The 16,777-nt window shown below is 30.7% G+C and overlaps 1 protein-coding gene across 1 annotated transcript in view; it reads right to left on the bottom strand.

The window, feature by feature from the left end:
• The window catches only part of Ephrin (ephrin), a 64,613-nt gene extending 51,385 nt beyond the window's left edge, over positions 1-13,228 (bottom strand). Inside the window, exon 1 of the mRNA XM_027340644.2 lies at positions 12,400-13,228. Coding sequence (XP_027196445.2) covers positions 12,400-12,539 — 140 coding nt within the window. The 5' untranslated portion in view covers positions 12,540-13,228. The remainder of the gene's footprint in view (positions 1-12,399) is intronic.
• Between the last annotated feature and the right edge of the window lie 3,549 nt (positions 13,229-16,777).

Here is a 16,777-nt window from a genome sequence, read left to right as displayed (position 1 = left end):
TGCACACGACGTGTTAAATTTTAGTTGAGTTAAGTTAGTTCGGCAATTTCAACACAAAGAACAAAGAACAAAGATCAAAATAGCCAAAATGGAAGATGCCCAAAAAAAAATTGACAATGAATGAATGAATATCTGTGATTAGGAAAAAAAAACCGTCTACGCCTATGGATGGATGAATGAATGATGATGGTATGTAGGGAAAACATAGGGAAACCAACAACAACACTAAACTAAACTAAGAAAAATAAAAATAATAATAATAATGTTGACCCTTGTCCATTATTAAAGAATATTATTAATAACAAAGCGGAGAACTACTAACCAAACGCCAACTGAAAGAAACGTGTTTCGAAGAAACACACACACACACACAGTACGTGTCCATTTTGGACACATATATATCCATGTCAAATGTTGTTGTTGTTGTTCGAGTATAGTCAATAATTTAGCGCAAATTAAATAAAGAAAGCCAAAAGAATGGCAAACCAAACCAAACCTAAACGACTAATAATATACGCTTTGAATATAACCCAAAAGCTTTTCTTTTACACGGTGGCTGTTGTGTTTGTTTTCAAATTCATTTTCGGTCATAATTTTTTTGCTTTGAAAGAAAGAAATTATTTTTTTTTCGGAGTAAAGTATGTTACCTGTCTAATAAAAAAAATCAAGGTAAGGTCAAAGGTGAAAATCATGATTAGCTTTATGCATATATATGAACAACTAAAAGGAAAAAGGTTGAACAACAGAACAGAACAACAACAAAAATATTTTCACGAAGATTTTTTCGTTTGGTGTGAACAAAGCTCAATTCAAAGACCGTGAATTTGCTGATCACCGATGATGATGATCATCATCATCAAGAATTCAAGATTAGGTGATCAAAATCTGATGATCATCATCATCGACCATCATCATCGTGGCAGTAATGATGATCAAATTTTTGGTTGGTTGGTTTGTTTGTTTCACCAAAAATTAAACAAAATTCATATACCGGACACATCATCTAAATCATCATCGTAATAATAACTTAATTACTTTCAAATAACTTAATTTTCTTAATTTTCTTTCAATCAACCAAAATATCATGGACATCCGGATCACAAAGGCGGCAAAAAAGTAAAAGAAAGTCCAGAATTTTATGAAAGAAAAATCCCAGAAATAAGTTTTTGAAAAGTTTTTCATTGTTTGTTGTCATTTCATTAGACCATGGTCAAGCAAAAAAAAAAAGGAAATGAACATTTGGAAAAAACACACACATGTGTGATGTGTGATGGCCAGACAAACTTTTCCAAAAAAATTCAAAAATTCAATCAAACAACAACGAAATATTATTGTGTCTGTGTGTTTTTCGATAATAAAAAAAATTTTGTTTTTTTTTTGAAATGAAAAAACACCGAAAACACAGAGGAAACATTGTAATAAACATCAACAAAAAAAAGAAAATCCCCGACAAAAAACATTCGATGTGCTAAAAGGAATTCTTCACATCACTAAAAACGAAAAACATTCTGTCGCCAGCCAAAATGATCAATTCAATCGTTTGATTTGAAAAAAGTTGCTAGGAAAAGTTGTTTGGAAAAATTTTCCAGCAAAAAAAATCATCTAAAATAAATCATTGGCCACAACCTCCACACACCATGAATGAATAATGAATATCATCATCATCATTAATGATGATGATGAATATCATACAAGCAAGCAACCAAAAAATCCAATTCTTTTGAAAGTTTTACGAATCAACCAAAAAAATTGACAAAAAAATGATAAATATTCTTACTGATTGCTACTGTGGTTGGAATCATATTCAAGTCAATTCATAAATTCATGGCAAAAACTTTGGTTTTTGGCTCAAACAAAACACCCAGTAAATTTAGCCAAAAATTCAGCTAAATTAAACTAAAATCCACATAGGTAGATCCACTTTTTTTCAACAATCATCCAATCAAATTAGAAAAATTTAAAAAAAAACTAACTAACTAACTTAACTAAGATAACCTTTGACTGAATGAATGAATGACTGACTGACAAAACGAGAAAGAAAAGTTAAAAAAAATCAAATCAATTATTTGGATGGATAGGAAAGAAACTTATTCACGAATTGACTTTGCTGTTTCTACTAAATCAAAAAAAAACAAAAAACCACCAAACGATCAATCAAAATGGCACCCAAAGACGACGAAGAAACGAAGATCAAGAAACGAAAAACGCATTAATAAGTTAAATGGATCTAATTAACTAAATCTATCTCTATCTATCTAACTAACTAACTATTTCCACACACACATCACAAACACACACACTCCTGTAAAAATGGAATGTTAGATTGACAAATAGCTAATTGGCTATCGAAATAGTCGTTAGGGGAAAAACCACCAAAGTAAAGTAAAAAAAAAAAAAAAAATACTGCAAATGGTCACGAGGTGTTATTCGTATTGGTGATATGAATTCCATTTTCCAATCAAAAAAATGTGACCTGAACAAATGAAAGAAAAACTCACCTGCCAAACTTGGACAAAAAAATGAAATGAAATGATTTTCCTTAAATTGCCTCATTAACACACACACATACACACTGGGTAAATTTGAAAATAAAAATTTCGTGAAAAACTTTTGCAAACCAGAAGCGAAACGAAATGAAAAAATTTTTTTAAAAGATTCTTCACCATCATCATCATCAATTTTCACGCCTATACCTTTTTTTGCTTCATTTCATTTCAAAAACACAAAACAAGACAAAAGCAAAACACAAAAAACATCTGGCGTGGTCAATCGAAAATTATTATTATTATTAGGATGATGATTTTTGTGGCAAAACAAAACAAAAGCAACAGGAAACTCATCATCATTAGAAAATTTGTAATTATAAAACGAAATTTTTCTATTAATTATCCTCATCATCACACACACTGGTGAAAATTCAGGGAATGGCCAATGAATGAATGGCCAAAAAACTGTATCAGAAAAAAGTAATAACCACCGCATAATAGTGGTGGTGGTGATGATGTTACAATTAAATCCTTAATATCTGGTCATCAATATAAATCAAACACGAAAGAAGAAACCAAAAGAAGTGTTTGAATAAATTGGTTTTTTGTGTGTGCGGTTCGTTGCTTTGTTAGATGTCGTGATCAATGTTTTTGTTGTAAAAAACAACAAACGAAACAAAATTAAGAATTCATTAGATGCAACCACCAAATGATGATGATGATGATCAAAAGACTAGATTTTTCTTTTTCTTTTTTTTTCAAATTGGAATAAGTTTCATTCTTTTGCTTTGTGGAAAATACCAGACAAACGAAACAAAATTCATTTGCAACTTTATTATTATTATTATATGTGAAAATCGTAAATTTTGGGATAACTTTTGTTGTTGTTTTTGTTTGTTTGTAACCGTTTCGGGTTAACACTGAAATTACTTGAAAGGAAAGGAAATTTATTCAAAGATTTCGAAATGGACACAATTAAAAAACAAGGAATGGCGCCAACATTTTTCAGACAAACAACAAACAAGCAAAAAACAAGCAAAAAACAAACAAGAATCAATGATAACAAAAAAGTAAATACAAAAATTTACTTGATTCAAAATCAACATTCATCATCATCAAACAAACGCATCAATTCCTAGGGATGTTATTGGAAGAAAAAAATCTTAGCAGAGACATTATTGATGTGATTTGCTAACCATCATTATCAACAGAAAAACAACAACAACAAAAACATAAGTTATCTTTAGCTACTTTATTTATAAACACATTTTCAAGAAAATTCCACCATGATGATGAATGTTCCACATATCAAACATCCAGGCAATTCAAAGCATGCATAATCATCATCATTCGATAATCATTCAGCTTGCAATGAAGAAAAAACAAAGAAAAAAAAGACATTTTTTATCGTTTTTTTCTTGGTTTTTTTCAACTTGTCATCAAATTTAAATGAATTTATGAGATGGCCGCCACCATCGATCGAATGATGATTATTATGAGATTAAGGGGAAAAAACAGCCAGCAATAACCGAGAATTTTCCCTTTGCAAATAAATTGCTAAAATGCTAAATTTTTTTGTTTTTCGATGATAAATTCTTCGATCGTCGTCGTTAATGCAAAAATAAACAAAACAAAACAAACACCCAAAAGCATACTAAAAGAAAACACGTACGTAGATACATATCGTAGATTATCCTGGCCAAAACTCAAATTACAATGTTTCAACAACGAGAAAAAATCCAATGACCAAATCCAAATGGAAAAAAATGGATGGCCCATAATTTTCTTTTGGTTTCTGTTTGTTTGCTTTAATGGGAATAGACAAAAACAAACACCAGCAGACAAACTTCATAGAATATTCGATATGTAACCTTGGTTATTAATTGAGAGAGAGAGAGAGAGAAAGAGAGAGAGAGAGAGAGAGAGAGAGAGAGAGAGAGAGAGAGAGAGAATGCAAGCAAAATGGATGAATGATTGAGAGAGAGAGAGAGAGAGAGAGAGAGAGAGAGAGAGAAAAGAAGATCGATAAATTATCGATGATAATCATCAATATAAATGTTTATTATAAACATAACCGGTCTTTGGTATACGTTGAACTTTTTTTTTGTAATAATGGTGACATCTTTATTGTCAACAAAACGAAACAAATATCCGTTGTTATAAATACGTTATATCGAGTATCGGATTACAAATGGATCGAGGAAATTTGATTCGTTTTTCCTACCAGTGGACAATTTATTTGAAAGCAAACAATAACCAAAACAAAACAAAACAAAAAACAAGAGAAATATGATCCTTATTTTGAACTACACAATGTGTAACAAGTTGAATTTCAGTTGCAAAAAAATTACAAAAAAATTACAAACAAAAATTACAAATTTTTTTCATTCAAAACTACGTTACAAAATAATTGGATCATCTCGCTGCAGTAGCAGTACATCGTGTTTCATCAAGCGCTGGAGCTAATCAAATTTTCGTTCGTTTTTTTTCGCTTTGAAATGTCATTCATTCATTCATTCAGCAGAAAACTAATACGGTTTAATATTGATTAATAGTCATCATCATTATCCGAATCATTCGTAGAGTTTCAATCGAAAAAGGAAAGGAAATAATCAAGTTGTATGGGATTCTGCTTGTGTGTGTCTGCTTCACAATTGAACGAATCTCATTGTTGTTAATTGTGATAACAACAATAATGATGATGATTATGAATGAAAATCAATCAAATGAAAAGAAATGGACGAATTCATCGATTAGATAATCGACTATTGTGACAGCAGAGATTTTTTTTCGGGTGCATTTTAGCGAATACAAGAAAAAAAACCGATTTGTTTGATGCGAATAATCATTATCATCATTATCAATCGGTCCATAAACACATACTGGTCGATCGATGTCATCATTGTTCACATCAAATATGCTATAGTGTGGAGAGAGAGGAGTTTCCGAACGACGGACCAAAACAAAAAAGTTGAGCAACAAACAACAACGGTAAATCTATGTCAACGGTTTTATGTGAATGGAACGAATTCAGCAAAAAAGATGGGTCTACTTTTATACCAGAGAAAATAATAAGATTAAAAATCAATGAAAAGTGAATTGATTTTCCTGAAAATGATCAAAACAAACCAAAAAAAAAAACTTATTGTCAAAACAACAACAAGAAGAAGATCGATTGATCAATTTAACCAAAAAATCAATGTAAGCAGGTAGGTTTTTTGTGAACGACCATCCATTATATCATCAATATTGGCCGGTCGGTTCATTATCATATATTTTCCATATGGATCTTTTTTTATTATTCAACAACAAAAATCCTAGTAAATAAAATGAATATTGTTGCTATGTTCTTATATGAATATGAATGAAAATCAACCGATGATGAATGTGTATCATCATCATTGAATGTAAATTTTCTGCTGTTGTTGTTTGGCTTGGAAAAAAATGCCGACAAACTTCAAGTATACTGACACGGTCAGCGAAACAACAACAACAACAACAAAAACATATGGACCGGATAGCAATTTTGAAAATTTTCAATTTTAAACCACCATCACCATTGAATAATATACATACACACCAGACATACCAATCCGAAAAAAAATGTATGCTAATTTAATTTATTCAAGTTTTTTTTCATTCATTCATTCAAATACCGGACTTTTTGGCCATCAAGAAATGGCCAAATCATAAAATAACCATCGGGAAAAAAAGCCAGGCAAAACAAAAAACATCTTCAGAAAAAGTTAAAAATTTGCCACGTTGTCGAATCAAGAATCAATGAATTTCAGCAAACATTGAAAAATTGTAAAAATTGAAATCGATACGCATGCGCAGCACACACACGCATCCAAAACTAAATATTCTTTTCATCATTATGGAGAAGAAGAAGAAGAAAAACATTTTAATTCAATTGAAAATAATAATAATAATGGTCATAAAATGAAATCATCAACGTCGACAACGACAGCAGCAGCAGCAGTAATACCCTCGTAATTCATTTTATTCATTTCAAGAAGACATTCATCCATCCATCCATCTATCATATAAAAAATTCATTATGATAGGCGAAAGGAGAAGAAGAAATTCATTAGTATAAAAGACATGGTGATAATAATAATAAAAAACTGAAAACTGAAAAGAAAAATGACGAGCCTTTTTCTTTTGACCAAATTGATGATGGTAATGAAAATCTGATGTCAGAGAGAGGAAAAAAAACAGGTCTGAGAAGATATCAGAGTTGACGACGAAGATGCAGCAACTTTTTTTTAATGCAATTCTTTTTTTTCACCCATCAGCATTTGGTCAATCAGCCAGGTAAAAAAAAAGACGACAACATTGGAAAAAAAAACTTTAGTCCAGAACTGAACTAAATTAAACGAACGGCTCTATGAATGTATACAGAGAGAGAATGAGGTAAGGTTAGGTGAGAAATCTCATATCACTGTTGTTGTTTTGGACCCAAAAAAAAGCGAACAGAACAACAACAACAACAGATGGATTGCATGTTGAATAAATGTGCATCCCTAAAAAACAACAAACACCATTATTACAACAACAACAATATTCATTATCATTATGATCATCATCATCAAAAGAAAGCTACATATCAAGATGGATAAACATGCATGCAAAGTAAAGAAAACATCATTAAGTTTAATCAAATTAGATATTGTAATAAAAAGAGAATGAAAGAGAGACAAATCAAATTATTTTCTCCTTTATACTTCCATTCCATTCATGACCGATGGTCATCATCATATGTATATTTTGACTGACCGATGGTCATCATCATATGATGAATACCTTTTTGCATCTTTTTTTTCGTTTTCGACTATGTTATTATTATTATCAAAATGAAATCCAATTTGTCCGTGTGTATGGTTGGAAATAAAAAAAAAAGTTGGCAATTAAAAAAAGATAAGTCTTTTTTTTATATCTTCAAACAAAAAACAAACCGAAAACCGTTCATTATCGGTTTATACATATAGGAACAAAAAGGTAAGCAAGCCGGTAATACAACCAGTCTGGATAGCTAAAAACCATTATTGTAATCCCATTGATGTTTGAAGAAAGGCGAAAATCGTGACATTTTTTGCATTCGAATACGGTAATTCCATTTGAATTTTTGCAAAAAAGAAGAATATGGTGAAACAAAATGCTGACGACAAATTTGTTCAGCCAATCAATCTAAAAACATCCATACGAACGAAAAGAAAACAACCATTGTCCACAAATTGATCGATTGAATCGGAAGAATTCATTCGAAGATTGATCATGTCACATACAAACTACCGATGATGATGAGCATAATTCTACATAGAAAACACACACACACACATACATCTGCTTATTGTCAAGCAAATTTAGCCAAAAGCAATATGAAAAAATAACATCTATTTTTTTTTTTGAGCGAAATCGAGTGAATCGTTCTCCGATCTACGAATGGAAGGTATAGAACATCATCATCAGCAGCCAACAAAGATTATGTAAAATTCAAACTCCCGAACTACACTACCACGACCATCATATGACTAATATTATGATTGATGTGAGGTGAGGTGAGGTGAAATGACGTCGAGGTCGACTAGATTGACCCCTCTCTCTCTCTATTCATCTTAATCACACCAGAAAGAAATTAGAAAAAAAATATTTTTAAAATCGATCATTTTTTTCCATGAATGAATGGCAATCTGACATGTCTAATATTTCCAAAAACAAATGATGATTCAAAAGATTCAAAAATGATGAACATCATTCGAAAAAATGTGTGTGACAAGTGGTGTGTGTGTGGTAAATGTTCGTGGTGGACAAGATAGATACTGAACGCCTACGTTCGTTTTGGATACTGTCAAAAAAATAAAAATGTTAAAAGCAAGAAATCAGCCAGCCAGCCAGCCAAAGATCTAATTAAAATAAAATTTTTTTGAAAACATCCAAGTCAAGTCAATCAAATCATTTTTCGCTAATCTGAATCAGGAAGAAGAAGAAGAAAAATTGTGGCATCTGAGACACAGAGAGTGAGTGACAGACATAAATCAAGAAAAGTAAATGTCAATAATCAATCCAAAAAACAAACACAAATATAAAGGAGTGGAATCAAGAAAATTAAAGAAAGATAAAAATCGATTCCGTTCATAGAATGGTCATTATGAGATCAGAAAATGATGAAATTTTGTTTCATTTTCAATGAAAGAAGGAAAGAATTTCGTGACCAGTTGACCGGAATCAATGGAAAAAAATTATTATTATTGTTCAAAAAAGTTAATCGTTGAAAATCGACAACAATTTAACACAAACAATGTGCTTTCGAATCAAATCAAATAAATTCGTGCAATTTTGTGTGGTTTTTTTTCACTGGATTCTCAAACAATTTTATCATTCAAACACACACTATGTATGGCATCCTACGACTTTTTTTTTTCTTTTCTTCTTCTTTTTTGATTACCATTATAATCATTGATGGCCGGTTTTCAAGATGGATGCGGTGGTGGTGATGGTGGTGGTGGTCATCATTCATTCATGGATGATAATCACCAATTATCATTGTATATGGAAAATGGCAACAAACAGAAGCATCTGGTCTGGTCAAAAATATGCATTACCTAGAGAAAATTATACCCAAAAGTTTGTTACCTGTGTGTGTGTGTGTGTGTGAATGTTTAACACTGATGATGACCATAACGCCAAGAAAAAAAAAGGATTTTTTTAAGGGAAAAAGAATTTTTTGTCTCGAAAGAGTTGTAGTTGTCATAGTAGCTTATCATCATCATCATCATCATTATTTTTTGTTTCAGTTTTTTTTTAAATTAACCGACCAGGTCAGAAAACAGAGAGACAGACAGACAGACAAAAAAATCTCAATGTTATCATCATCATCATCATCATCGGGTAAATGAATGGCAAACCGGAGGCAACAACGAAACAAAGTAACGAAAAAAGAAAGAAGAATCCGACAAAGATTTCCAAAGGCCAAAGTTAGCCAAGAGAGCAAAAAAAACTAATTAGCAGATAAATTCATCAGGTAAGAAGCAAAAAAAAGATTCCAATTAATTATTCGATTCGAAACTTTCGAATCGAATCGGCTTTTGCTTTTGAACTTGATTTTTTTTTTTTTGGATTTTTGTCTCCAAACACAAATCAGGAAAACTCTGGATGGATGGATATCTTATCAATCCTCACCATTCATAAATGATGTAACTATGAATAATTTGACCATTTTTTTAAAATGTAATGAATATGGGAACCAAGAGAGAGAGAGAGAGAGAGAGAGAGAGAGAGATGTTTATTTGTCGAAACAAACAAACAATGAAAAAAGTTATGATGATGATGATAATGATGGTAACGGGTAATGTTATAACCGTAATGGTTGCGATGTCCAAACAACAACGGCATGCCGATAATAACATATTTTGACAAACCAGAAACCAAAAATATGCAATATGAAATCCGGATATATTTTAGTCTTGTTTTTTGATGATGATGATGATGATGAGAAACTTGGGAAAAATTCACATGGAAACTAAAGACGAAAAGAAGTGAAAATAATAATATTGTTCATTTGATGAACCAATTTTAATGCAGAAAAAAAATCAAAACAACGGAAAAAAATCCATCATCATCATCATCAATGGATACTTTATATACTTTAAGGTGTTTTTGACCAAATAATCACAAGAAAATAGAAGGATATTATCATCATCAAAAATCATCAAAAATCAAAAATCACAAAACGATGATAATAATAATAATGAGCGTATTTAGTCAGTGTTTAGTTTTGATATTAAAGAAAAACAACAACAACGAAAAAACAACTGACTAATAATAATAATAATAATCGGATCACACTTTTAATATATGATGGATTATGGATGATTATCAAACAACAACAGAAAAAGGAAAAGATCATTTGGAATTGATTAAGTGAGTGTTTTTTGATTTATTCAGGTAACAAAAATGAAAAAGAAAATTTTTTAATGGGATAATTTTATGGGTAAAAATTATGGAAAAGAATTGAAAAAAAAGGCAACAAGAACAAAAAGTGTGAGAAAAAGGTAAGGCCAACTATATTAAAAAACTGGTCGATAGAATGATGGATGTGCATTTCAATTTGGCCACTATGGAACCGGCTTATAATGGTGGTGGTGGTGGTCAACGATAACTTCTTCTTCTTCTTTATGTCCATTTCGTTCATCGATGTTTCTTTCTTTCTCTGAAAAGATCTGTATATATTTGAAGATTTGGACACCTTTCGTTCACCTTTTCTTTTCCCGTTCACACTCTTTCACTCCATTCTTTTTCAATTCAACCATTCATCCATTAGCCATTAGCTGTCGAATTGGTCGAAATAATAATTATTGATCATCATCATCATCATCATCATCATGGTTTGATTTTTAAGAAAAAAAAAAGAATCAATGTTTTTTTTCTATTTCTACTGAGTAAGTGAATGAAAAGAAAAAGAAGAAGTGATCGTCAGACAACCAATGATGTTATATGATTTTTTTTCTGACCTTGGCTATTTCCACATCATCATCATCATTTGTGGCCACTGAACCATTATACAAAACGAGAAAATCGAAGAAATGAAAATTGTATAACTTAAATAACTGGATCATCATATTGTTGTTGATGCAAATCATTATTATTATTATAATAATTCACAGGTGTGTAAAGGTGAGTTTGTACACACACACACAACGAAAACAATCTTTGATCCATAAGTTACACACCATACATACATCCACGTGGCTAGCTAGACAAACTGACATTCATTTTGACTTGTTTGTTTGACTTGTGTATTACCATAAGTGCATCCAAAAAATTTACATTAAACAAACAATTAAAACATTGAATGAATAAGATTTGAAGATTTAAAGATAAAGATTCTTCAGTCGATTCGATGAAAAGATGGTACTTCAAGAAAGAAAATTCAAGAAGATAATTGAAGTAGATCAATGATCATCGAATGATTGTAGACAGAAAGACATTCCATTTCAATCTATGGCTACTTGTCTTTATTTGATTTAAATTCAAGAAACATCAATTGAAAACATTGAATTAGAAGAAAAAAAACCACCATGATGACCATGATCACTTGATTTTCACTTGACTTGACTTTTGATTTTTGATCAAACCAAAAGTCAGAAAAAATCAGAAAAAACTGAAAAGCAATGAATAATAATAGAATTTTGTTTGTTTTCTATTCAATATGTGATTTATCTGTGTCAATATAGTCAGTCAGTCATACATTAGATTAGGATTTGAAAATTTGAAAGTATTTTTTTCATTCTCAATGAAAAAAAAACGGTAATCAAACAAACAAAATTGCCAATATGGTTTTTTCTCACAAACAAACACACAGTACATACAGAAGGATTTTTTCTTTCTGATTGGATTGTTCGGCATTGATCCAACAAATCCTGATGATGATTCTTCATCATGAGGATCATATAAAGATAAAAATAACCCTAACAACAACAACAACATACAGGGCTTTATTGTATTTGGTAGGCCAAGCATCACCATCACCATCACCGCATGATGAAAAGTGAAACATTTTCTTTTTTATATTCAAATGATGAATATACAAAAAGAGAGAGATTTTTGAGTTTGAAATAAACTCAGAAGAAAATCCAAAAAAACAAAAATCCGAATGAATGACAAAACGAAAACTTTCTTTTACAAAAACGGATCTATTTTTGAACAATATTTCCATTCATTAATACAATCGAATTGACAATCAACAATCAACAACAATGTTGACAATTGTCAGTCGGAAAGTTGGCCAATGAAAAAACATGAAATGAAAAGTATGTAATGAAACGGACATTCACCGGATGAAAATGATGCAAAAAGAAAGAAAGTCAATGGGAGGGAAACAAAATGAATGAATGTAAAAATCTTTTCTTACATTGGATTTGTTGAATTCCAATAAATATCTGGTAATCTAGCTGACATTACATCAACTATTAATGTAATAAGTGATGTATAGAATAAAAGTGATGAAAAAGTTAATGTTGTTGTTGTTGTTGGTGACAGATATTTACTCATTTTGGATGATTTTTTTGTTGATGCTGTTGCTGTTGATGATGAGGATGAGGATTGATTTGATAATTATCAGAATTGGATGAACACTTGAAGCAAACACTGAAAAACACCATAAAGAATAATGAATCACTGGGATTCTCTCTCTCTCGTCAAAACGCACACACAGAACTATAGAGAGAGAAAAAGAATCTAAACACAAAAACACCTACAGGTCATTTTAACATCACCATAATCAACACCATTATTCACGATTAACAAACACGTAGTTATCCTCGTCGTCGTCGTTGTTATATGGCACACACAATATCAAGATACATTGTGTATCCATGAAAAAATGATTGAATAAAGTTCATGGTTATGTTGATTAAATGAAATTGTCACAAGGAAGTCGCATGATAATGATTTGTTGTTGTTGTTGTTGCTCTCAGGTAAATATCACCCGATTTTTAAAGGTGATTATTATACATTGAAAATCATTAATGTTTGAACAATTTGATGATTCAGTTGAATAATAATAATAACCGGAAGAAATTCCCGAAAAAAAAATCAGAAATTTTTTCACAATTTTTTCAGTTTTTGGTCGCTTTGATGATTTCAGGAAAACAATCAATGAAGAAAAAAAAAATTTGCGCCAATTCAAATATCTTTTATGTAACGACCACTACGACGATCAAATGCTGAATGATGATTGATAAAAAAAAAAAAAGTTGTTTTCCTTTTTCTTTTGGAACGTTATCCATTGTTTGTAGACGCGACATAAATGTGTGGATCCTATAACTTAAATCAATACTACTACCACTGTTTACTAACAGTCGAATCATGATGCAAAAAAAGAGAAACATAGAAGCATGAATCAAAAGGCGATAGGTCACGAAGAAAACTCTCGGATTCTTTATCTTCGGTTTTCTTCGGTAGTAGTAGTGGTACATTCGAACAAATGAAAGAAAAGATTCATTTCGTTTAATGTTGCCGATGAAAAAATTCATTTTTTTTTCGATACGGATGTCGGTTTTTTTACTTTGTTGTTGTTGTTGTTTTTTATCATGAAAAAAAAGAAAAAACAAAAAACAGGTTCCGGATAGAACCACTAGCCAGATTTGTTTCCATCTTCATTCATTCATTCCTTCTAATCATCATCAACAAATATTCATGGTGTTTTTTTTGGTCAATCCATTTTGGTCAAGGACGGAAACAATCGGCCATCGAAGAAATTCCGGCAAAACTGGAAGCCAATCAAATGATATGACCATCATCAGATATGATCCTTTTCTTGAATTTCTCTCTATTTTTCACAATCGATTCGAAACAGAAAAGATTTTTGTTTTTTGTCATCATTCTCATCATCATCATTATTATTATCTGATCTGAATTATTATTATTCATCGATCGATCGATCTATTTCTGAATAATGGAAATGTTTTTCTCTTTTACTTGCTTGTATGCTCGTTCCCCCCTCTATCACGATCTTTGATGATGATCGTTTCCCATGGACAATGGCCATCTATCAAAATGTAAATATATATTGTTGAATTGAATATTACCATTCATTCACACGACATTAATTACATTTTCTTTCCTTTCATTTCATTATTATTATTATTATTCGATAGATTGATTGGGCCAACGATCAAACATCATTGATGACATGTATCGTGATCTAATAACAACAACAACGACGACTGCGATGATGATGATATTCATTGTGTTGTTCTTCTGTGTCAATAACCAAACATTCATTCATTCGTTTTTGGCTTTGTTTTCCAAAAGAGTGATTCAAATTGAACAATTTCGTTTTTTTTCTTGATGATTACGACAATGAAAAAGAAGAAAATCAATTAAACAATCAAGCCTATGGGCAAAATTATCAATTATTAATTTTTTTGAAGTTCATCCCCGAAGATTGCCAAAAAAAAATCGAATCAAATCAAATTGCCTACACACTTTTCCAATGTATAATATCGATTGGTGGCTATCGATAATATCGATTGTTTCAATGTCATAATCGTCCATCCAAATTCGATATTATCGATTCGAATTCGAAGAAATCCTTAAAAGAACATCACCATCGTAAAACAAGAGATATGATGATGATAATAGCAACAGCAAGAAGATATTGTGTTTTTCCATAACAAATCAAAAATTATTTTTTCGATAATCTCACGATCCATACACTGAGATAGTGTGATGGGAGATTTCAAGATATTATATCATATTATGAATAATAATTGTGAACCTGGATTGATTGGAAACAAAAACGATTGGAACAGAAACAACAACAACAACATTAATTAGTGAACGAAAAAAAAGAAAATCTCTTATCATTAATGAGATTGGTTGATTGGAGATCGAATGTTTAGAAGTTTCAACATTATTTCGAATCGGCTGCTGATTTTTATCGAATACCATACAACATATATTACGATATTTAAGTAAGTTTTTTTTCATTTGTTTGATTGATTGATGTGGCCCATGTTGATTTTTCTTTTTTCGTCGTCATCATCATCATGATCAAATGAAAAAAATAGGTCATTTTTTTGACCGAAAGAGAAAGAAAAAAGTGAAAAGATTCCGCTTTGGGCTGTTTCTTCGTTTGTTTGGCTCCATTCATCCAAATCGAAGAGTTTCCTTTTTTTTTTCTTTCTTTTAATCTATCGCTTCCACACACACACGATTTTCAACAACAACAACAACAGCACTGCATCCTTAATCAAGTTATGTTGATGAACATAATTAGTAAAACTAATAACTGAATGAAATTGTGGATCCAAAAAAAAAAAAAAAATCAGTCCATAATTTCATTTTCTAGGTTAGGTTGATTCATAGTTGAGTGAGGTTAGGTTGATGACTATGACTGTGATTCATAGTTGAGTGAGGTTAGGTTGATGATCATTACTATGACTATGGCTATGATTCATAGTTGAGTGAGGTTAGGTTTATGGTCATGACTATGACTATGACTATGATTCATAGTTGAGTGAGGTTAGGTTTATGGTCATGACTATGACTATGACTATGATTCATAGTTGAGTGAGGTTAGGTTAATGACTATGACTATGATGATGAATAATAAACCCGACATTATTTAATTAATTTTTTTTTCTTTAAATCTCAGTCATCATCATCATTGTTGCTGTTGTTATTGGCCATTTAAACTCTTAGTTGATCCAATTTTTTTTTCTCGTTCAACACACACACACAAAAAATCTAATTAATTTTGAAGAAAGAAACAAGTGAAAATATTATTTATCGTCATCAATATGAAGAAATTAACGCTAATACACAAAGATTTGATTACATTAATTAACCTTTTTTTTATAAATTACTTTGGCGTTTGCCAAAGGAGATCAGATTGGATTAAAATCAGAAAAGGGAAATCAGATCCGTCAATTAGAATGGTGCTTTATAAATCCATCAATCGTGCATACAAGCAAATTTTCTGATTTTTTTTGATTCAACATCCGATGTATGTTATGTTTTTTTCATCAAACATAATTAACCATTCAGCTTCTGTTTTTCGTATGTTTAAAAATTTATGTAAATTTGTTGTGCGCAGCGACAACAGCAACAATTTCACATGAAAACAAATGTCATTAAATTCAATTAACGATAATTATCTTCTTCTTTTTCATCCAACGACAATTTCAAAAAAACAATTAATCCTGGTACCTGAAGATGTTGTTGTTTTGTTTAAAATAGATTCTTCTTCTTCTACTACTACCAGCGTGTTAATGAATTTTCATAATAATTATCATCTTTAAATTCATTCATCCATAAATCAAATTTCGCTTTCATTTTATTTCAGTTACTTTCCCAGGCTAGTTTTTTTCCATTTAAAATGATAATTTTTCTTCTTTTCAAATAAATCTTTTACATGGCTTTGTCTTTCCGAAAATGAGAATCACCGAATATGGATATTCGAAGGAAAAAAGTGTCTTTAAAATCTTTTTTTTTTAAACTAATCAATCGATTATGGATGACAACTAAAACTAAAACTTATCAATCAATTAATCGATTTGATTCAAAATCGATTTATGCCTCGAAGTCGTTCATAAAAGATATATGAATTCCTAATTTGATATTGATGTTTGTTTCTGATAAAAAACAAACAAACAAACATCAAGATCGTAGGCCAACAACAACAACAACACAATTAGTTTGATTTAGCTTGAAGCGCGGTTTTTTTCATTTGATTTTTGATTTTCAATCACAAAAATCAACTAAAATGAAATGATAAGCAACGA

The sequence above is a fragment of the Dermatophagoides pteronyssinus genome, unplaced genomic scaffold (assembly GCF_027571235.1).
Source record: "Dermatophagoides pteronyssinus isolate colony J.1.1.1.1 unplaced genomic scaffold, Derpt_VIB-CSIC_2022.12 sq0020, whole genome shotgun sequence".
Lineage (NCBI taxonomy): Eukaryota > Metazoa > Arthropoda > Arachnida > Sarcoptiformes > Pyroglyphidae > Dermatophagoides > Dermatophagoides pteronyssinus.
This window is presented reverse-complemented; position numbering and strand designations above follow the sequence as displayed.